Below are 22,822 nucleotides of genomic sequence, written 5' to 3' on the forward strand. Positions count from 1 at the left end.
TATATGTGACTTAACAACTGATGGAACCCTACAGGGAGGTACAAAGTTAAATAAGGAAGAAAAAGTCAGTGAAGTAAGGGATTTTATTGAGGGGATAGTGAATGAAGATGTAGGTATTTCGAATAATGGATTTAATCAATTTGAGCATGATCATGTGTCAGATGAGGCTTTTGATGTGGTAATTGAAGATCAAAGTAATAATTTAGATCATTGATGATGGGGCAAATAAATTTCAGAAAGTAAATGTGCTTTGAGGAGGGATCTAGCCTAGATAAAGATAATGAGTCTGATGAAGAGGTGATTGAGTATGAAGGATTTTTAGATGATGATGTAGAATTGCAAGATGCTAGAAACAAGTTGAGGCAATTTAGACAGAAAAAAACTATAGATCTGAGGCTGTTAGAGTGATGAAAATGCAAGAAGCAGCAACAAGCAAATTGAAGAAGATGGAAATGAACCAATTGTAGATGATGGCAATGACACAGATTATTTTGAGAGGACTGATGACTACAGTGCAATTAGCACTAATGCTTATGATGACGACCATGCAATGAGAAGGAGGTCAAAATATCCCACATTTTAGCCAAAAGTAGAGAAGATCCATTTTTCTTTGGGCATGAGATTGCAAAGTCCAAGACAATTTAAAGAAGCTCTTATCAGATCTTCAATCCAAGAGAGAAGGGAGATTAAGTTTGTTAGGAACACATCTGAAGAGGTTAGAGCAAAGAGTGTAAGAAGTAATTGTGATTGGATGATTTTTGCATCAATGGACAGTGTTAGTAAGAGGTTTATAGTGAAGACCTATAAAGATGAGCATTCTTGTCCAGTTACTTAAACGAATAGGAGGGTCATTACTAAATGGCTTGCAAAACACTATTTGTATGAATACAAGTCTATATCATGCATGAAATTAACTGACTTGAATGGGCTGATTGAGGAAGATTTGAAGTTGGGAATCAGTTTTACTAAGATAAGGAGGGTAAAGGTGCGTGTAATTGCTAATTTCCAAGGTCAAGTAAGAAAAGAGTTCTCTATGCTTTGGAATTATCTTAGTAAAATAAATATGAGCAACCAAGGTAGCACAACTGTTATGAAAGTTCATAGACCAATTCCTGATCAACTGCTAGTGCTTGAAAGACTTTATATCTCATTTGCTTGAAGAAGGGGTTGTTAAATGGATGTAGAAGGGTGTTTGAGTTAGACGAGTGTTTTCTGAAAGGACCAATCAAAGGTGAGATTTTAGCAGCAGTTGGGAGAGACGGGAACAATCAAATGTTCCCTGTGGCTTGGGCTTTGGTTAACACTGAGAGAAGAATTACTTGAGACTAGTTTTTACAGCAGTTTAAAAATGATACCCTGAAGATGGTAATAGATGAAATGTCATCACTGACCAATAAAAGGTAAACTTTTAATTTCATTTTAGGCATGTATATAAGGTTTTAATTTATATTGTATACAACTCATGATGCTTTTATAATTTTGTGTTTGAAGGGTCTTCTAGATTCTGTGAGTAATATGCTACCTAATGCTGAGCATAGGTGTTGTGCAAGTCACCTATATATAAATTGGAGAAAAATGCATGGAGGAAATAAAGACTTTCATAAGTAGTTCTGGATGTGTGCAAAGGCAGCAAACATGCCTAATTTTGATAAGAATATGGAGGAGCTAAAGAGGCTGTCACTAAGAGGTTATGAAGATATGTTGAACACTCACCCTCGACACTGATGCAAAGCTTACTTCAACACTAAGGTAAAATGTGACATCGTAGATAACAATCTAATTGAGGGATTTAATGGAAAAATTATTGAGGCTAGGACTAAAGATGTTATCTCAATGTAAAGATAATAGAAAATTGATAATGACAAGGTTGCATACCAATAGGGATCTGAACAACAAGTGGATTGGTGATTTTAGGTATAGGATTAAGAAAAATTACATGAAAGTCATGTAGAAATTGGGAATTATCAGTTGTTATAGAATGAGGATAGTGGTTTTGAAGTGGGGTATAAGGGAGATACTTACATAGTTGATTTGACAAATAGAACTTGTGCTTGTTGAAAATGGCAATTGACTGGCATACCTTGCTCCCATGTGATTTGTACAATCTTGCACATAGATGGTGGTCATGAGCAATATGTTGATAACTGCTATAGGAAATAAAAGTATTTAGAGGCTTATACACATATAATGCAACCAATGGACAGTCAAAATTTTTTAGGAGAAATCTGGAAATAGTCCTCCATAGCCACCTCCCTTTAAAAAAAAGGCCTCGTAAGCCTGCTAGGAATAGGAGAAAGGAAGAAGGTGAGAATGGTAGTGGATATAAGCTTTCCAGGAGAGGTAGGAAAATGACATGCCAAGTACATTTTCAGAAAGGACACAATAAGAAAACATATCCAATATTGAAAGCACAACAAGTAGTACAACATGAAACTCAATAAGGTCCATTACCTCCAAGGCAACAGACTGAAAGAAGCTTCCAAACCAGACCTTTAAAACTTGCAGTAAGCATCTATCTATTTTATTTTCTATTTTACAATAAATGTGATGTTATTAAATGTTATTTTATATAATTTGACTACATTTTAGGCAAAAGGTGGTAAAGGAGTTATTGGAGCTGCTATCCAAAGGAAATGCACTGGTTTATAAAGTTTTCCAGCTCAGGTTGAAGTGTCCACTGTCACTAATACTCAAGCAATGAAGCTCAATGTATGTTAGGTGTTGTATCTGATTCGAACATGAACCTAGGCAGTAATAATAGATTTGGAGATGTATTACCATATTAAAGGAAGAACCTGAAGAATCCACAAAAACAATACATACCTGGATTTGCAATACAACCAGTAAGAGGTTATGGTATCTTCACAGATCCAGTGACAGGTCATGTGGCTATAAATGTAGTAATACCAGTTCATTTTAATATTTTTAATTTGTAAATATTAAGAAGTTGTATGCTTATAATGTGTTTTTTGGTTGGATGTGTTATTTGTAGCCAAACACTAATTCAAAGAATCATTTATAAGGAGGATATAAGAAGAGAAGGCAGTGAACCCAAATCATCATTCATGACACAAAGAAAGGCAGGAGTTAAAAATGGGGCAAACATCTACTTCTCAATTAGAGGTAAAACTATCTTTAGTAAAAATATTTTTTTGGTTAAAATGTAATGCACAAGTACCTAACATATGATTATGTTTTTACTATATTATTATGAAAAAAGCATAAAAAGATCTCATCACTATCTGATAAAGATAAAGAGAAACAGAGCACATAAGCTTCAATAGAGAATACTGTGAAAAAAAGGAAATCCAATCATAATGATCATGGCAAAGAAGAAATAAAGCAATCTTGGAGAAACCGGTACCAGTTCCACAATTTAAGAACCTCCAATGGGAACACAGGAATCCATTGCTAGGGAACTAAATTGAAGAATCTCCAAATGTCATGTGTTTATTTGTTAAAACTTATGTTTTTATTTCTGTCTATTTTTCGCACAATTTGTGATAGTGTCTATTTTAACACAATGTAATATTATTTGGGACTAGTTGTAGACAAATTAGGATCCCTTTGATTTTGTTTCACTAATTTATTATATGAATTGATGGAACTGGTTATTAACAAATTAATAGATGTTCATTTTTTGGTAATGCTGACTAGTAAATGTCTTAAATAGTGTTGTTTCTTTTTTAAGCTCTTACTACATGTTTTGACCATTGATTTATATATGAGCATACTAGTAAAAACTGGTCATTGCTTTCTTACTATATATTTTTACATTTGTTTTGAGCATTTTATCAAGCACACAATGAACACAAACTGATTATGTCAACAGATCACTAACAAACAAAATTATATCAACTCATTTTTTAATTCATCATATTTCATTCATCAAACAACAAATTACATATTTTTTCTCCTTCTATTCTACATAATTAGCCCCAAAAGACATACTATAAACACTACACTTAATTAGGAGATAAAGTAGCAGTACGTAACAGCGAAAATTACTTCATATCTCCCATATGTCCATCAGCATTAACCCAACCATTCAACACAGTCATTTCAGGATAATCACCAACCATAAAAAAATTGTTCATGCCTATAACCACTTTTCTCTTCTCTAATTCTTTTCCAGTTCACCTTCTATGTTATTGATCTTCCGCAGCAATCCAAGTTTAATTTACCTAGCTCTTTCACATATTGGAGGATCAATCCATCTGAAATAATCGCAACCTCCATTTGCAGTATCAATTTTGCACATTATTGAATCTCCTGCCTGGATTTCAGTTTGTCCAAGAGGTTTTAACTATGCATTGCTTGTCAAACGAGCAAAGAGAACTAACCCCATCCATTTTTAAGTGCTTTACAGGGTTGTCTTTAAACAGAAAACAAGAAAGGTGAAGAGATGAATGAGAGAGGGAGAAGGGATGATATATGAAAACAAAATCCTAACCCTAACTTATTTTATTTAATCTTTCATCCTAATGGATGTTTTAGTCTAACTAAGCATGCTAAATTTCCTTTCTTCCACCTAAGCATGCTAAACGTTATCTTCCATCCACATCAGATACTATTATAGCGCAACCGATTAGTGACCTGCAATATAAACTCGTTCGTTTATTTTTAACAAATTGACACACTTAATTGTTATTTTTAAAAATTTAGACATTTCATTATCAAATTTTGACAAATTTAGATACCAAATTTATAATTATCCCTTCATATTATCCTATATATCTTGTTTCTCGTGGGACTAAGCTGTGGTTTTGGTGTCGATCTTCCTGGTCATTAAAATATTAAACACCCTTGGTACTATATGGCCCAATTGAAATTAATTACAGGACTATTCACTTATGCGGTATCGCAGTACCTCAACAACAATAATAAAGTTAAATTGTAAAACCAGGTACACATTTTTAGGAGTATGCCGACAGCTTAAGTCATTAGAAGTGGTGGGAATTATCTAAACTTTTTTGTGTAACTAGAGCAAAACAAGAACATGGAAGCTGTAACCAGAAATATAATTTATTTGAAGTGGCACGCTATATGAATAGTGAAGTAACGGGCTATTATAAAATGAATTTATATTTAATATATATATATTCATAGACATTACTCGTGACATCAACATTATCCTTATTTGAATTTAAACCAACATCCAGTGACATCCTGAAAAGAGTTTTTTAATTACAAAATATGAGTTTAAATTATTAGAGGCGCATTTATTGAAAAAAAGTTCATAATTTACACAGCCAAAGTCTAAATGGAATATTAGTTTTATAATTAATATAAATTTTGAGAACGTGAAGAAAAAATTAAAATCGCAAGAACGTTACGGATATAATAATATACTAACTATGATATATAATTTATTTTCTTAATTAAAGATATCAAATAGATCACATGGAACAATCGCTATAAATAGGGAGATATTTGTTTCTAATAATTTGCCGTAAAAGTATTTATAATATGGATGGATAAAAGTACAATCAAGTATATATATATATTTTAAAAAATATGAAAAAGTCCTCCCAAATTACATTTCATTATGTCCTATATATACGATTAATATTTTCTCCTCATAAATTAATGTTCCAACTTTTCTTTTTCTTAGAACTGTTGGTAGCTTTCATACCTTGTTCCACTTTAAGAGACTTAACTGTCATATATTAATGAACAAGAACAATTCAGGTCACCCTATTAAAGAAAAAGAAGACTGAAGGGGTCAATTATCCAATGAAATTTAGTTCTTCTTTTCTCGGTGGAACCCGTAGACAAGTGTGACTAACCCCATATAAACCCTAATTCTAGCTAGCTTATTCAAGTTCATAGAACTAACTAAACTATGAATTAATTTCTGAAACATACAAGTTAAACCCAGAAGGACCAACTGTGGTCACTTTTATATCTATCAAAGAGAGCTTTAGAGTACTAAATTTACCGAAGAAGTTGATTATTATCTCAGGTGTTAAAGTAATTTTAATCTGCTTTACTAAAACATAACATTCTTAATGTCTTCTTAGAAAAACTATGTCATATGTTATTTCTCATTTCTGATAAAGTTCTTTTTTGATGGATTGTATCAAGAATATAATAATTTTATTTATTTTATAGTCATATATAATATTGATGGATTTTTATTATTCGAAAAGATAAATTTAATTATGTTTACAAAAATACTTAAATGAAAATTTATCTTTTTCCCTGAAAAAAGCTGCAATATCTGGGGAACACAAAATAAATAATGCAATGGAAAATAACGACAAAATGAATGGGCATATCATTTGAATCCATTCTCTCTCTCTCTCTCTCTCTCTCTCTCTCTCTCTCTCTTATGAACCCACATTAACCCACATAAGATATGAATTAAATAAAAAGAAGTATATATGAAAAATAAAATTTCGAATATTTATTAAAATGAGAAATTCATAAAACTATTTATTAATTGATTTAACATAGAGAAAAAGTAGTATAATTAATAAATTTATGATAAATAAAATTAGCATGTATTTTAAATTCAAATATTATTAGAATAAAAAGAAAAATAATCCTTAAATATATTCTATACTAACATTTCTTCTGTTCTTCTCCTTAAAGACAAAGTTTCAAGTGGCTGGATGTGAAATGTAACCATAATTTTTCAAGTGGCTTGTGATATATAACTGTAACACAGTGTTATATTAAATTAGATGTCAAGGTCAAGACCCAGGCTGCAGCTGAGTGCCAACGAAACTTCACATTTGACACTAGAATATATCAGAACACGGTCAGAGTTGGTCAGATAAAGCCACCGCGTAAAGCGTTCAACACTTGTCTTCCTCCCTTCTGCTTGCTTTGCTTTTCAACTACTGGTCTCTCACTCCACTCTCTATATAAACAAGCTCCACTCTCTTTAACCTTCATTATTTCTCTTCACTTCACTTGTCTTCTCTTCGCTCCGCACCTACTCTGAGGCTATACTTGGTTCCAATTTCTTGATTACTAGCCAAGTCAAAGTCCAGATTAAGCAATGGGATTGAAGGGTTTTGTTGAAGGGGGTATTGCTTCCATTGTTGCTGGTGCTTCTACACACCCTCTTGACCTCATCAAGGTCCGTATGCAGCTCCAAGGTGAATCCCATCTCCCAAAACCAGCTTCTTTTCAGGCTTTTCGCCCTGCGTTGGCCGTGAACTCGGTTGCTGGGAATATTTCCCTCCCAGCAACTTTAGAAGTAGTCCCTCCGCCACCTGCGGCCGCCGCAGCTCGTGTTGGACCTATTTCCATTGGTGTACGCATCATTCAATCTGAAGGTGTTGCTGCGCTTTTCTCTGGTGTATCTTCCACTTTACTTCGCCAGACATTATACTCTACTACACGCATGGGACTTTATGATATTCTAAAGCAAAAATGGACAGACCAAGATTCAGGAAGTATGCCACTTGTAAAGAAAATAGTGGCCGGGCTTATCTCCGGCGGTGTTGGAGCTGCTGTCGGCAACCCTGCTGACGTGGCAATGGTCCGCATGCAGGCTGATGGACGTCTGCCTATTGACCAACGTAGAAACTACAAAAGCGTCGTTGATGCTCTGACTCAAATGTCAAAGCAAGAAGGCATTGCTAGCTTATGGCGTGGCTCAGGTCTTACAGTGAACCGAGCGATGATTGTTACAGCGTCACAGCTTGCATCCTATGATCAGATAAAGGAGATGATCCTGGAAAAGGGGGTAATGAGAGATGGGATTGGGACACATGTGACGGCGAGCTTTGCCGCAGGGTTTGTGGCCGCCGTGGCTTCGAACCCTATTGATGTGATAAAGACTAGGATTATGAATATGAAGGTGGAAGCAGGGGCAAAGCCGCCGTATAAAGGCGCATTAGATTGTGCAATGAAGACAGTGAAGGCGGAGGGGCCAATGGCTTTGTACAAGGGATTTATCCCTACAATCTCAAGGCAAGGACCTTTCACAGTCGTCCTCTTTGTCACACTAGAGCAAGTCAGGAAATTACTCAAGGATTTCTGATCGTTGATGATGATAAAGAAAATTAAGCACTTCGTAGACTGTGATTTTCAGATAGTTATTCTTCTTTTATTTTGTAGCTGCCAGAATTTTCACTTTTTCTTATATTATCCTATATATCTTATATCACTAATATTTTTTTTTGTTCTAATATTTTCTCACTTTTTCTAATCTATTTGTATCTGTTGTTTGCACTTTTTAATTTATAATAAATAAAGGGAAATAACTCGAATTTGATATGCAAGTTTCATATCTTATTCACTTTCTTGCATTCCTTCAAGTTTTTAGTCTGATTAAAAAACTTATCAATCATATATTAATTAATAAGAACAATTAATCTAATAGTGCATAAATAAAATGATAAGAATTTCTTCTAGTTTAACTAAAATCTCTAGTTTGAATCTTAAATATACAGTTATGCTAAAACTCTTAAGAAAGAATTTTGTTATACGTAAGGCTCATTGCCCAATATACTTTAAATTAAATCTAGAATAGGTAAAAATAAAAAATAAAAACAATCAAGATAGCCTAAAACAGCACCTATTATTAAATATAGCACATGTAATATCTTTTTTCTGGGTCTTTAATTGAAAAATTTACAATATGGATCCCATTTGTTTTTATGTCAGATGCTAATATGGAATACAATTCAATAAAACATTAATATGTAGAAAAATAAGTAGTTAATGGTAGTTAATTTTTATTATTGGGGAACAATTAGTGGATAACTTTTTTAATTTTTAATTGTATTTTGTATATGTTAGTTTTTTTATTGAATTGTACATTAAAAAAAACCCGGTTCATAATACAATTTCTCAATTAAATACTACATTTTCATGACAATGTAAAACTAATCATGGCAAATACTAATCCAGTAATCAATTATATATTCCTCATTCTCCCTCTCTATAAATAAGCATGTATGTATCTTCAGTCTCCTCTCAGAACACATATTTTCGCCATCTTCTACCTCTTCTTTTTCAAAGCTTCAAACTGATTGAACCCATTTTGTTATTTCACTTTATATTTCGTGAATACACCCCCAAAATAGGTATTTTTTTTTTTTCAGATATCAAACAATTCATACAGAAATATGATGTTGAAAGATTTTGTTACACTACATGAAATTAGTAAAATAATGATAAAATTTATCTATATAACGAGTGCCAATTTTCACATTTCGAATTAACATATATCACTCAAAGGAAATTTCTTATTATTTAGATATTTTAATTTAGAAAAGCTAAGGATTAGAAACTTGAAAAAAGAAAAACAAGAATTGGATTGCACCATGAATATGAAAAAGTATACAATAATGATGTATTTGGTGAATCAAATACCATGGTCTAATAAAAAATTCTTGATTAGTTGATAATATTGATTGATAACTTTGTGAAAGATTCCTGTGAAAGGTTTCATTAACTTCGAATTCATGTCTAGTCGACTTTATTGTTATGAGAGATGGGGAAACTGGATAAAAAGAAAAGAGAGATTCTAGTTATAAGATATCTAATGAAACCATCGTTAAAATTGAAATCTCATTAAAAGAAAAAGATATTAAATATTTGAAATTTCTTTTTATATATTATATGGATGAACCAATCTGTAAAGATCATGATTGAGAATTGTTTGATCATCTTTCTCCGAGGAAGGGGCGGGGTCCATAACCTGACTTAGGTAAATTCATGTATTTAATTTAGCTATTTTATTTATAGTCTTTTAGTGGCATGTTTTGGTCCTCTTCCCCATTATTTAGAAAAAGTAAGCTACCGGTTCAGGTACAAGATTCTATCATTACCGTCTGGACAATTAGACATTCAACCCGTAATCGCAATCACCCAATTATAAAAGCGTAACTCTACCAATTGAGTTATATCCCTCCGAGCCAAGTGAAGCAAGCACGAAGGAGTCAAATGCTTCTTCTATTCTTTTCTTTGGCGTAACTGGGCCATCCCGGGCATCGTAGCAGGTATAGTTTAGTGGTAAAAGTGTGATTCGTTCTGTTAATTTTATTCTAATAGTTAAGAGATTCTTGGCTTTATATTCCGATGAAAATTTTAATTTTTTTAAAAAAATTAATCCTTTATTTCTTAATGAAAAATTTGAGAAGAATATATATTTTCGTGTATCTAATTTTTTAATTTTTAATTGAAAAAAATTGAATTATGAAAGAAATAAAATAGGATTTAGGAACTTTTGACACATAGTGGCATAAATATCATTAACTGAAGCAATTAATACGTCATTAAAGTTAGCATCAATTTTTATCATCAATGGCGCTGCGCTCTTTGTTCAACCAAAAATAAGAAAAATAAGAAAAATTCAAAGAAAAATAAGAATTTAGCGACGGAAAGGTATTATATCCTAATGCTTGGCACAAAATTCAGTGACAGGTTAGTTAGTTTTACAACATATAAATCTGTCATTAATTAGTGACAAATAAGCAGCCGTCGCCTAATTAGCAATCAAGTAAAATGCTTAGCTTTTAAGAATTATCTGTCATTGATTAATAGATAATTAGCAAAGAACTAAAATGCTTAGCTCGTAGGAGTGAACTGATGAGGGGGACTGGAACTTCAACAGTAGAGAGCAATGTAGGAGTTTGAATGACCCAACTCATGATTGGAATTGGGTGAATAATCCAACTCAAATTAAGTTGGCCCAATCCAAATTTTGGACAAAGTATATGAATATTGATGACTTGCAGAAAATGAGATTTGCAATGGCTTTACGGATGACAATAATATAATTAGTCACTATATTTAATGTTATTTTTATCATAAAATTTTAATTTTAATTTTAATTATTTAAATTTAAATTTAATTATAAATTAGTCATTATGCCAATAAAAAATTAATATATTATATTATTTATTTTAACTATTATTTTTTTTATAAAATATGTTTTTCACGTATCAATTTTATTTATAAAGTGATTAAATTAAAACATTAATAAATTTGAATGATTAAGATAAATTAAATTAATATTTTTATAATTAAAATGAAACTAAATATAAAATTTAGTATGCATTTGTATCTTTATCATATTTTAATTAGTTATACAACTGCCTTCATTTAGTGAAAACCCTACAACTCGCTAAACTAAGAATATAAGTTAATTAATTAGTCAATTCCATCACAATCTCTGGCTATGAAACTAATGCAAATTGCTGTACTACTGTCAACTTCACAACCCAATTTCTTTTTTACTCAGTTGCAGCATTATTTACAATTATTAGTAGTTAAAGTTACATCACAAATAATAAACTCAAACTTTGAAAACTTGAAGCAAGGAAAAGGATTACATCAGGTGAAGGACAAATTGCAATTGCTAGACACTTTAGGGTAGAAATGTGACAAGGGAATATATAAATAATTAAGCACTATGACTAAAATAAATACTAATTGCATGTTATCCATGATTAGGGTTTCCTTTTTAACTTTTCAATTTAGAGTTTCTTTTTTTTTTCTTTTTTTCTTTTCTAAAAGTGCTTTTCCCATAAATATTGAGATATTATTAAGCATTTCTTCAACCCCCCACCACCCACTAACTCTCCATTAATCATTTGCTCCCAAAACCCAAGTTTGCCTCTAACTACCACCTCTCAAAAGTTTTATTATTTCACTTCAATTTTAGTTAAAGTTTGAGAAAGAAATGCATTACAGCATTAATGGATTGACTCACTATTTTTCTCTTTATTTTGGAGGGTGGAAGATGATGGTTAATTAGTTGGTGCCATATGATTATTAATGCACTTTTGGAAAGCACCTTGAAAACAATTGCAAAGCAATCAATGCAATATGGTTAAGAAGTATACTTCCAGATATAATTCTCAGGCTAGTGAATATTTGATTTCATTTAATACTAGTTTATTAACAAAAGACTGGAGGAATCTTTCATTTCCTGCAACCAAATCTGAATGAAATTTGGAGCATTTTTTAGTGCCTCAAAAAGGGTAGACCGTATAATGTTGCGAAATGAATTTAATTTTGGCTATCAGATATATATGCTCCCTTCACTCTAAGCAACATCAAAACATTGGGGTTTGGTTATACATTTTTATAATATGATCTGCGTAGTATATATATGATTGTTGTAATCCACAAATTGGTCTACTTAGTTGCCCATTAGCTTCTGAGGGACCAAACAAGTATTTTAATCATAAAAAGTTGCATACATATAGAATTTGTAAAAGACAAAATAATCATTTTTTTTTTTAAAATGATCATACTAAAGATATACTTGAAATTCATGTAATTTAGTAAAGGAATTTAAACTCAACGCTCAAAGTAAAATAATGATGCTATATTTGGTAACTAAGAAAAGGGTCCTAATACTTGGGAAATATGTATTACTACTAATAAGCAATGGAACTCCTTTTAGGAAAAAAATATCATATTATATAATATTGTACAACTTTACTTAAGAATTATATGACAATATTAATACTTATCAAGGAGAAAAAGTTAATCATGTCATCTAGTTTAAATTCTTTATATATAAAATTTACATGTAAAAATAAAAGGTAAAATAAATAAATTATTTGATAAGCCAAATCAAATTATTAAAGAAGAGATATAGAAGACTATTTAATTATACATATTAATAAAATAATAGGCACTAATATAATGAATATGTTTTTTTGACAATTTTTTAAAAAGAACATTCAATTAAGATGTGAAGATCAATTAGGGGCTAAGATTTGAAAAGAATGGAAATTAGATGGCATTTTAATAGTAAAACATAAAACAATTTGGGAGGTAGAGGGACCAACATTAGAAGAAAGAGTAATTGAAAAACTTTTTGCTCGAGCCCAATATGACCTTTATCAATTATAATTTAATTATAATTGATTTAATTAGCTAATTAAATTTATATACTAATTTTTTTTATATATTTTAGATTTTCAAATAGTTGGTTGAGCAAATAAAAAATGGTGTAATTTTGGTGTTAATACTTTCAATGACTTTAGTTACTCGGATAGATTGATGTGTTTGTGAATACTGAGGCAGTTATGAGTATATTATTTTTTAATTGATGGATGAACTAATAGTGTAGAGGTTAATAAAACAGTGATGATGGTTTGAATTATAAATATTCATTTATATTTTTATTTTCTGGTTAGAATGCTGGTGATTTTTTATTTAAAAAGGCGTTGGTGGTAGTGGTGAAAAGATACTTATTATAATAGTGAGTTGGTTATGATAATTTTAATGGATTTATGATCATTTAAAAAATTATAATGTTATTATTAATTTTAACTTAAAAATAGAATAAAGTTTAATTTGATCCCTTAATTTTGTCGTTTGAGTTCAATTTGATCTCTTAATTTATTGTTCATGGCTCAATTTCGCTTTCTATTCTCGCACTTTACTTATAGTGCGTCCAACTGACTTACTCAAAAAATTACTAAAACCTGTTTAAAAAGTTTAAGAGTTAAATTAGCTGTTTAGTGATCCTTTTGCCTTTTATATGATAGTTGTTTAGTGATCCTTAGTGGCTCCTAATTTAACTTCTTATATATATATACTTACATACCAATTCTATAAATATGAATGCATTTCGTTAATAAATTTTATTTGACATTATTACAGAAAAGAAGAACAAAATCTATTTTTTGTCAAAGAGGAAGAAGCTTCCTTTTTGTTAATTTCATAATGTCAACTTAGATTACTAATGATCAATGGAGTGGATTATATAGCAATGAGTAAATAGCACATGCTATTGCCTAAGTTATTCATGTTAAATTATTAATCATTGCTGCTGTTGCAGTTTATTATTAGCAGTAGTTACATGTCTGAGCAGTTGGGTCATGTTGGGACTTAGGAGCCAAATATATTTTATAAAGTGAAACATGTTTATTTTTATTTCTTTTACTGTGCTTATAAAAAATGTCTAAACTCTTTTACCCTTTACCAAACCAAGCCAGAAGAAGAAGAAGAAGACAGATTCCTAAGCACTTTGCAGAAATGTTAGACGCTGCCATGGTTCAATACTTTGGTTATTGTAAGTGTGACCTAGCCCAGACTCACTCAAGACTGCTCTTTATGAAGAATCACCATTACTATGGGCCCTGTCAACCCATTGTAAGATTTGCTTGTTTATGGGTTCTTTTTAACTATTTCCTTTCCTTTTTGCTGGGGATTCATTTGTTACATAGAAAAAATACAATACTTATAAGAGATTATTTTCTTAATACTATATATATATATATATATATATATATATAAAATATATGACTACATGCTTTATTGACTAATCCACAAAAGAAAATTCCTTCGTATTTGTGAGAAATGAAAAACGAAAATAAAAATAAAAAGAATCCACTTGAAATTTTATTATTTATTATTTGTTTTTTCTCAAAAAAATAGTTGATGTATTTTTCTATTGGATTATTCGATTTTGATCCGTCGGGATTGACAGTGCTTGAACTCACAGCTTCCATCTCGATAGGGCGGTGCTCTGAATTATAATCTTATAAAAATTAGGCATACATCCTAAAAAGTCTTATATATATATTTTTTTCATTGTATTTCATTCAGAATATTTAGTTTTATCATGTTGTAACAGAGACATGAATGGTATACTATATTATTATATATAAATATTTATAAATACAGTAAACTTTAGTGGGCTAATTCATGAATTGAATAAAAAATAGCCAGCACTAAAGTAGGCATGAGTCATCAGTTCAAAGGCTTTTCTAATTTTAACGTGATTTTCCATTGTTTGGGAGCTAGATCGAGCTTTTTAGAAACAATCTAAGTATAAAAAGATATTTTATAATCGCTGCCGGCATTACGTAAATACTGTTAAGGCTTAAGGCTATTAATAATATACTCGATAATCATAACTGTTAGTTATATTATGTACTTAAATAAAAATGGCTTGATGATAATAATTGAAAGAAAAATTGCATGATTTTTTTTTTTTAAATTTCTAAAAAATTATAAAATAAATTATAAATAAAAAATAAAAACACTCATTAATATATTAATTTTTACAAAAAATAAAATTCTTTTCCAAATACATGAATAACTTATAAAATACTATTAATTATTCTCTTCAGATAGTTTTAATGAAATTTTTTTTAAAAATTAAAATTAATAAAATTTTATATTACAAGAAAGCGAATAATTTAGTTACACTATAAATTAAAAAAAAAATTGTTTTCTAAATTTAAATATAAAAATTTAATTTGTGATATTGCATCTAAAAAGACAATAAAATAAAATTTTAAAACAATTATTATAATGTATCAATATTATGAAAAGCCATAAATTAAATTTTGCCGACTGGCCCTCCTTATGGTCACACAATTTTTTGACTTAAGGATACGTGGTCTTGTCTTACATTTTGGAGTATATGGCTTCATTTTCTTTTTCACTCCGAACTAATTTGGTCATTAGTTTTATATTATGATAAACATTGATCATGTTTTTATTTTTTTCCCCACTTTTTCAAAGTAGAAAAAGTTAGCTTGTGTTTTATCAATATTCTAATACTAAATGTATAATGTTTAAGTAACACGTGTTATATTTTTTATAAAAACATTCAAATCACTTTTAAAAATAAGATGGAGAATTTATAAATACCCTTTAAGTTTGGTATAACGTGCATTTTTATCTCTTATTTTTAATAATATATGTTCTCATTTTTTATGTTAACTGCCGTCTAGTCTATTTGAATGTTAGTATTGTGTGAAATTATTAAAAATGACTATAGAATTTGTTAAATTCTATATTTTATTACTTTTTTCTTTAATATAAAATTTTAAATTTTTAGATAGAAGAAAATAAAATGCTGTATTTTTTTTAATTTAAGTGAAAAATATCTTTATTCCATTCTAAAATAAATTTTAGTCTAATATAAACTCAAAGGTAAAAATGTCATTTTAAATTAGTAAAATATGACTCTTCAGTATTTTAATCAACTTAAAATTTATCAAATTGGCAAACTACTGACGAAAAAACTATTAAAACTAAGACATATAAAAAAGATAAATAAAAATATATATTTTTAAAAACTGAAGGGCGTAAGTGTAAATTATATCCAACCTCACCGGCTATTTGTAAGTACCCCAAATAAAATATTTCCACTAGAAACCAACGCTATGAGTAGGTAAAAATTGCCTAAGGGAGCAAGATAACTCTCTTTGAGAAAATTAAATGTACCATTATTAAGTAATTTAAAGGGAAAAACTAAAGGACTAAAATGTAATTAACTTAAACATAGTGATACCAAGTAAAAATTATTATAGAAGGCAAAAACGGAAAAAAAAATGAAACTGTCAAATATTAATTTAATTGATTAATATATTATTTAAATAAATTATTAGTTTAGAGAGAGAAAGTTCCTCAATCAACAGTGAAACTAGCAGTAGCAGTATATGTCAGGTTAAACATTTAACCAATTAAACAGAGGTCAAATAATAATCTATATAAAAAAATAATAATCTATAAAAGAAGGGGCAGTTTGGTCACATTAATTTCTATATAATCTTCTTACCAATTGTGATCTCACTCACTTCTTTACACAAGACAATAGCTTGTTTGTACTAACACTGTACTGTTCACTCTCTTCTCTCTCTTCTCTCTCTGTCACTCTATCTGTGTCTTTGGATTATTTAGGATTTTTGCCTTAAAAGAGTCAACACTCTGTTTCTTTGGATCTGAGATAAGAAAAAGAAAAAAGAAAGTTGATAAATTTTTCACTGTAAGTTGTATTTCTATTCTTCCTTTAATCTCTCATTTTGCTTGTGCTTTTCTATTTGGTTTCTTTAAGTTTTGATTATGCTTTGCTTGGTTGATTATATGTTTTTTGGAGAAAAATATTAGAACTTTAAGCTGATTGTTATCAGTTTCTTTGTTTGCGTTTTATTTTTGTTTTATTATTAAATTTTGTAATTCGATTTCTTTGAAAGAATAGGAACTTAAAGGAAAGTTCTTGAATTTATTATTGTGTTTTTAGTTCTTTTGTATTGGTTTGGATCTGAAATTTCATTTTACTTCTTGAGTTTGTTTTGTTCCTATGTTTAAACTTGGTTAGTTTAGTTACCTGCTATTACTTAATTTAGGTGGGGTTTTCTATATTTTGGTGAAACTGAAGCCATTATTAGGTTACTGGTCTGCTGCGAATATTCAGATTAAGAAGGAAAATGGAACTTGAATTTGTTTCCACCATTTTCACTTTCTGATTTTTGTTACGCTTGGCTCCTTTTGCTTGATTGCTGAGATATTTGGGAAATAAATGAAAAGATTTGGATGAAATCATTTGTTAGGATTTCGATTATTTGAAGTCCTTGAAAATTTAAATCCCTTGTGCTCATTTGCATCTAGATAACTGTTTATTGTTTTGAGAAAAGCTTATGTCTGTTCTGAAATTCTGTTGCCAAAATATGATAATCAACTCTTATTAACCTCCCTTTTAAAAGAACCCAAAAGATTATTTATGTTTTAGTTGATAAAGTTTCCTTTATTTAGCTTGATTTGTTATTCAATTTGGCTGACTATATTTCTCATGTTTAATTCTGATATACTTCTTTGCAGGAAATCCTAGGTATCTGTGCATAACTTAATAGTGGAGTTAAGGGGAACAACATGCCTTGGTTGAATCGATCAGTTGATGTGTTCCGCAATGTTTTACGATTGAATTTGTATTGCAGGGTTATTCTGTAAATCTCTACTCATAGAAAACCTTAATCTTCAGACACTTGGCTTGTCATTCTTTTCAAATCATTCATGGGATCCATTTATTATCTTGTTTACCTTCGTGAGATTAGTAGAATTAGCTGAGATACTAGGAAAACTTACTTCAAGTAGAAGCTCTATTTGTTAGTCTCTTGCTTTTATCCTCCTCAGTCTGTATCCTGTTTTGTAGTTGCTAAACCAATCAATACGTATTTTTCAGATCAAACTTACCATTTTCTTCCTTCCTTCTAATAGATATTTGTTTGAGCCATTAATATATCTGATTAGATCAAGTGAGGGGTCAAAAGAAGTTATGGTTTTCCAAGCAGCTAGTCAAACAAGATTTCGGGCGTTAAAGTATGAGAATGGAATTGCTGGAAAACCAACCATTATAGTCAGAGTCATTGCATGCTATCAACCATTGCAGGATTGCCAGGTTAGTATTACATAGTATTTGTGCTCGTTCAATTATACTTTTTCTGAGCAATTAACTTTCTTAATGCAAGAGATATACATAAATATATATATATATATATATATATATATATATATATATATGATTGTTCAGTTAAATTCTTATATATTTTTGGCTATAAAAATAGTCCAAAAATAATTGTGCTTAATAATCATCAACAATCCATGAATAATTGAGTTCCTCCAATCTGTGTTCCTTGTACCAGGCTGAATACTTCCGTCATTTGCTTAAACCCGTCACGTAGATTGATTAGGCGCTCGTGTTATATTATCAAGCTGGAATTTGTAGTTTTTCCTTTTTCTTCTGTTGTTCCTGAAAAAAGCAGCTAAGTGATTCCATATAGCATATTGCAGCTCAAATCAAGGTGTGTTCTAATTGTCTTACTGGTTCTGAAGTTTATATGATCAGAAGTTTGTTTCCAAGAATTATTTATCTTGTCTTTTGTCATCTACAGATTATTATTTTGGTTGGATGGTTAAGGCCAACAACTCGTGGCTCTTCCCGCCGCATGAAACTTGGGAATTGTCAGATTTCAATTGCATGAGCACATCATTAGAGCCTGTTCAACCAGGATGTCTGCCAGCATTTGTGAGCCATGGCACGCCCACAAATATGATGATGCCCAGAATTTCAGTCCCAACTTATCCAAGTCTGAGGACACAACAAAGCATTGGAGCCCAAGGGCTGCCTCAAAGTAAGGCCCCTCCTTTCCATCAAGTGCTTCCTGCTATTGATTCATATCCCAAAGAAAGCTTACCTGCGTTCAATTATGGATTTTCTGGGGAGAGTGCACTAAATGCAGTCCCTGCATGCCAGCGGAAATTCGTTATCTTTGACCAGTCTGGGAACGAAACAAAGTTAATATATAGTTCCTTTTTTCCTACTGGTGCAAAACCTACTATAGCTGCTTCAAGACCAACTGCCGGTTCTTATTTACGCAGTGAAGAACATGCAGCTAAACTTGATGGAATCAATCTAATAATGCCGAAGTTGCAAGAAGTATCAGATGAGAATTACTTCAGTGGTGAAGAAAGTGAGATGCATGAAGACACTGAAGAAATTGATGCCTTACTTTACTCAGATGACAATGATGATGATTATGATGATGATGAAGTAATAAGCACTGGTCACTCTCCCTCTCTGATTAGAAATTATGGGATGCAAGGACAAGTAGAAGAAATAACTGAGGAAGTTACTGATTCCGCTGGACAAAACAAAAGGCAAAAATTACTAGATGGTGGGTACAAAAGATCATCACTAACCGACACTGCTAGCTCGACAAAAGTGGCCATGGCTCATGGATATGATTGTGATGATGCAGAATCTAGCTGTGCTATTGGCCAAAATCACAAAGAGTTAAGGCTGGCCATTTTAGGCAAAGAGCAATTGAAAAAGGATAAGATTCGCTCAACATTGAAAATTTTGGAGAGCATAATCCCTGGTGTGAAGGACAAGGATCCATTGTTGGTCCTTGATGTAGCTATAGATTACTTGAAGTCTTTGAAGCTCAGTGCCAAAACACTAGGAGTAAACTACAGTTAAATTTCATTCCCTCCTTCAAATAGTAGTATGTTGGCTAGTGGGTGGAAGGAAGAATGAAAAAGAGAAAAAAAAGAAGCAGCAATCCAGGAATTCTTCTTGGCTTGAATGATTAATTAGTTTGAAATCACTATATTAGCTTTTTTCTCATGTGGGGTTCCTTTTCAACGTTTTTTTTTCCTCAAGAGCTGTATATAATGTGCCAATAAAAGGAAAGTGGTGGGTTGATGATGTGCAGTTTGCTTGCAGGGGTTGGAGGAGAAGAAAAAATGTAGTTTTGTTTTGTTGACCAGAAATGATTATCCTTTAGCTTTATTGGAGATTAAAGGTTAACAAAAGTCACAAAGATTAGAGCGCATGGGTTGACGCTAGTGGTGGGCTGTGGTGTATGTGAGGACTTTTTTTTCCTCAAGTGTTGAGACCCCCTATGGATTTAGTGCATGCGCGTTGGGTAATTCTGGTCCCACTACGCACCCTCTGCCTCTCTCTCTCTCTCTCTCTCTCTCTCTTTCTTTTCTCTGATTTTATGCATTTGTCTTCCTCTTTTCTGCCCTGATACAGATAATGTTGGTATTAAACCCTCTATTAAAGTACCAAGAAAGTTTTAGATATGGAAGAATACTGTGGACAAGCATGGTATCTTGCTATGAATTGTTGGGCTCCACCTCTTTGATCAGATCTTCATTTACTTTAACTACGGTACTTTGTACAGTATGTTGTGGGCATGTGAAGATGGTTATCAAGTGAAAGTCCTTGGTAACCAAGGTGGGATTATCAGCTTTGTGTGTATTATTACCAGTTGTGGGTGTGAGTTTGGTGGTTTCTTTTATGTAGTATTGAGAGATGGAGTTGAATAATGTGTTTCATCTTGGCTGTTTGCTCTTTTGTTTTTCTTCCTGTTGTCTTATTTATGAATGTTTTATTTGTGTCTTTATTGAAAAGAGAACATGATGTGCTGTGATTTTCTTTTAATAATATAGAGCTATGGTTTTTTCTTGTGATGGATGAGTAAATGTGGGGACTAGTGGATCCTGAGGTGATTTTATAGACAGTGTGCTTTTTGGCCATGTCTATACTTCGTACCGGGACTGCAGGTCCTTGTGATACAGAAATGTGTGTTTTGACGCCTTGTTAAAAGGCTGAAGTGGGTTTAACAAATTCTTGCAAATGATGAAAAAGTATATCCATTCCAAGTACTTCTTTTGTTGTTTCTCACTGCTGTAAGCCTATTTGGTAGATGGTATTTTAATTTACGGAAGGTCTTCAATTCTGAGTCTTTGTACATTTAATGTAATTCAAAAATAAGTTTTAGTACATGTATCTAAATACATCATCTGTAATGACGAATTGCACTCACACTTTAAGTCTGTTTTGATGGTCGAGCCTTATCTCTTTATTTATAATTTAGAAAGACAAATTGAACTCACTTGAATGGAGCATCAATATCTTGCTATTGGACTTATAATTCGGTGGTCGAGTTTCTATCTGACAGTAAAATTGGGAGAGCTATACTGCAATAGTCTAAGGATAGTCGACTATTTATCTTGCAATAAAATTGAAAGGATTATGCTGCAGTAGTCGAGTATCTATTTCGATTTGTGGCAATCTTCTTTCTTTTTCCTGTTGAAAGGAAATTGAAAGTATATCCTTATATCATATAGTAGTTTGTTACGTCAATAGTCGAATATTTATCTTGTATCATATAATGATTTGTTATGTTAATGGTCGAGTATTTAATTCGTATCGTAATAATTTTTTTTCTTTCTTTTCAGTCAAAAGGAAATTGGAAATATATACTTGTATCATACGGTGGTTCATTACGTTATTTGAGTCTCTTGTGGTGTGTCTTTAGTGCAATCATGTCTTTCATGCTCTGAATATATATAGAGGATCAATAATTTAAGATAATGCACAAAAGCACGTGAAAGTTGCATCTTTTACTTGTCACTAATCTTTATTAGTGGTGCTTGCTATGCAGGCAATCCATGAAACCCCCCACTTTCTTTTACAGGGAACATTGGCCGTGTCACCAGCCACATGAACTACTCGAGAAATGATTCAGTTTATTGGGCGCATGGCTGCATTATTTAAAGCCAGAAAGAACTGCATTATCTTGTAGGAAAAGAAGAGATACAAAGCACTTGGTCAAGGCCATAAAGCTTTCAAGAACATATAAATCTAGCCTCTCCTCCACTTATCCCCCACCTATATTGCAAAAGGTTCTGGTAGGAGATGACAACCTTTCAATTTTGAGAATTTTGCAGATATAGATACATGATGATGGTAAAATACCATTTGTCAATCATGCTACCAATCCTTTTATCAGCATCATTTCCTATTATCATACTATCTAGATAGCCAGGTACTTTCACTTTGGAGGACTGGGGTCCCCTTTGCCTATCAGCATACTGCCCTTTACAAGGCCTAGATTTTTAAAGTCATGTACATCTTGGAGTCTCATGACCAATGATAAAATGGTAACCTGAAATCATGTCGTTGATCCTTTTTTTTCATTAGTTAATGGGTGGAAATATTTGAACCCCACAACCTCCTCTGCTCTTCATATGCTTTTTTGGCATGGAAAGTTTACCACTGAGCCTCGGCTAAGGGAAAAGGCAACAATACGAATCAGACTACTCGAATTAGGTAAAAGGGTAGTCCTATATAACATAAATAAATCTAGATGAATCTATATAGAAAGTAGTTATGTGGAGGAAGAAAGTTTTTACCTAGTTTATGTGTATGTTTCCATCTATACATCGAATCGATAGATAATTAACACATATTTATTAGTTTATAATAATTGAATATGTGTCAACAATGTTAAAATATAAATACTTATATATACGTGTTATTCTCCTATTCATTACGGTATATATATCTAATATAGGTAAGAATTACATGAAACATATGAGAGAATAATGAGCATTTGGCTCTAGCTAATTGCTCGGTAATAGCTTTGATAATCTTGTTAATATATAGTTTCATGTTCAAGAGAAGAGACATGTAGTTGCAAGATTTGACCAGCATCATGTACCAAACAACAAAACAAAAGTTGGCGTAAAGATAATTAAGAAAGTTTACTCTTGTGAAATTGTGAAAAGGGGAGTTGAATTTGATGCC

At 31.4% G+C, this 22,822-nt stretch overlaps 2 protein-coding genes across 2 annotated transcripts; both read left to right on the forward strand.

Moving 5' to 3' along the window:
• The first annotated feature begins 6,885 nt into the window (after positions 1–6,885).
• Positions 6,886–8,253, forward strand: LOC8266833 (mitochondrial uncoupling protein 5). Its single transcript, XM_002522574.4, has one exon. The coding sequence runs from the start codon at positions 7,010–7,012 to the stop codon at positions 7,997–7,999; it is 990 nt and encodes a 329-aa protein (XP_002522620.2). The 5' UTR covers positions 6,886–7,009; the 3' UTR covers positions 8,000–8,253.
• Positions 8,254–16,533: 8,280 nt separating this feature from the next.
• Positions 16,534–20,698, forward strand: LOC8266832 (transcription factor bHLH143). Its single transcript, XM_048375705.1, has 4 exons — positions 16,534–16,711; positions 17,545–18,121; positions 18,366–18,524; positions 18,615–20,698. The coding sequence occupies exon 4, from the start codon at positions 18,632–18,634 to the stop codon at positions 19,700–19,702; it is 1,071 nt and encodes a 356-aa protein (XP_048231662.1). The 5' UTR covers positions 16,534–16,711; positions 17,545–18,121; positions 18,366–18,524; positions 18,615–18,631; the 3' UTR covers positions 19,703–20,698.
• Positions 20,699–22,822: the final 2,124 nt, after the last annotated feature.

This window comes from Ricinus communis, chromosome 6, assembly GCF_019578655.1.
Source record: "Ricinus communis isolate WT05 ecotype wild-type chromosome 6, ASM1957865v1, whole genome shotgun sequence".
Taxonomy (NCBI): Eukaryota; Viridiplantae; Streptophyta; class Magnoliopsida; order Malpighiales; family Euphorbiaceae; genus Ricinus; species Ricinus communis.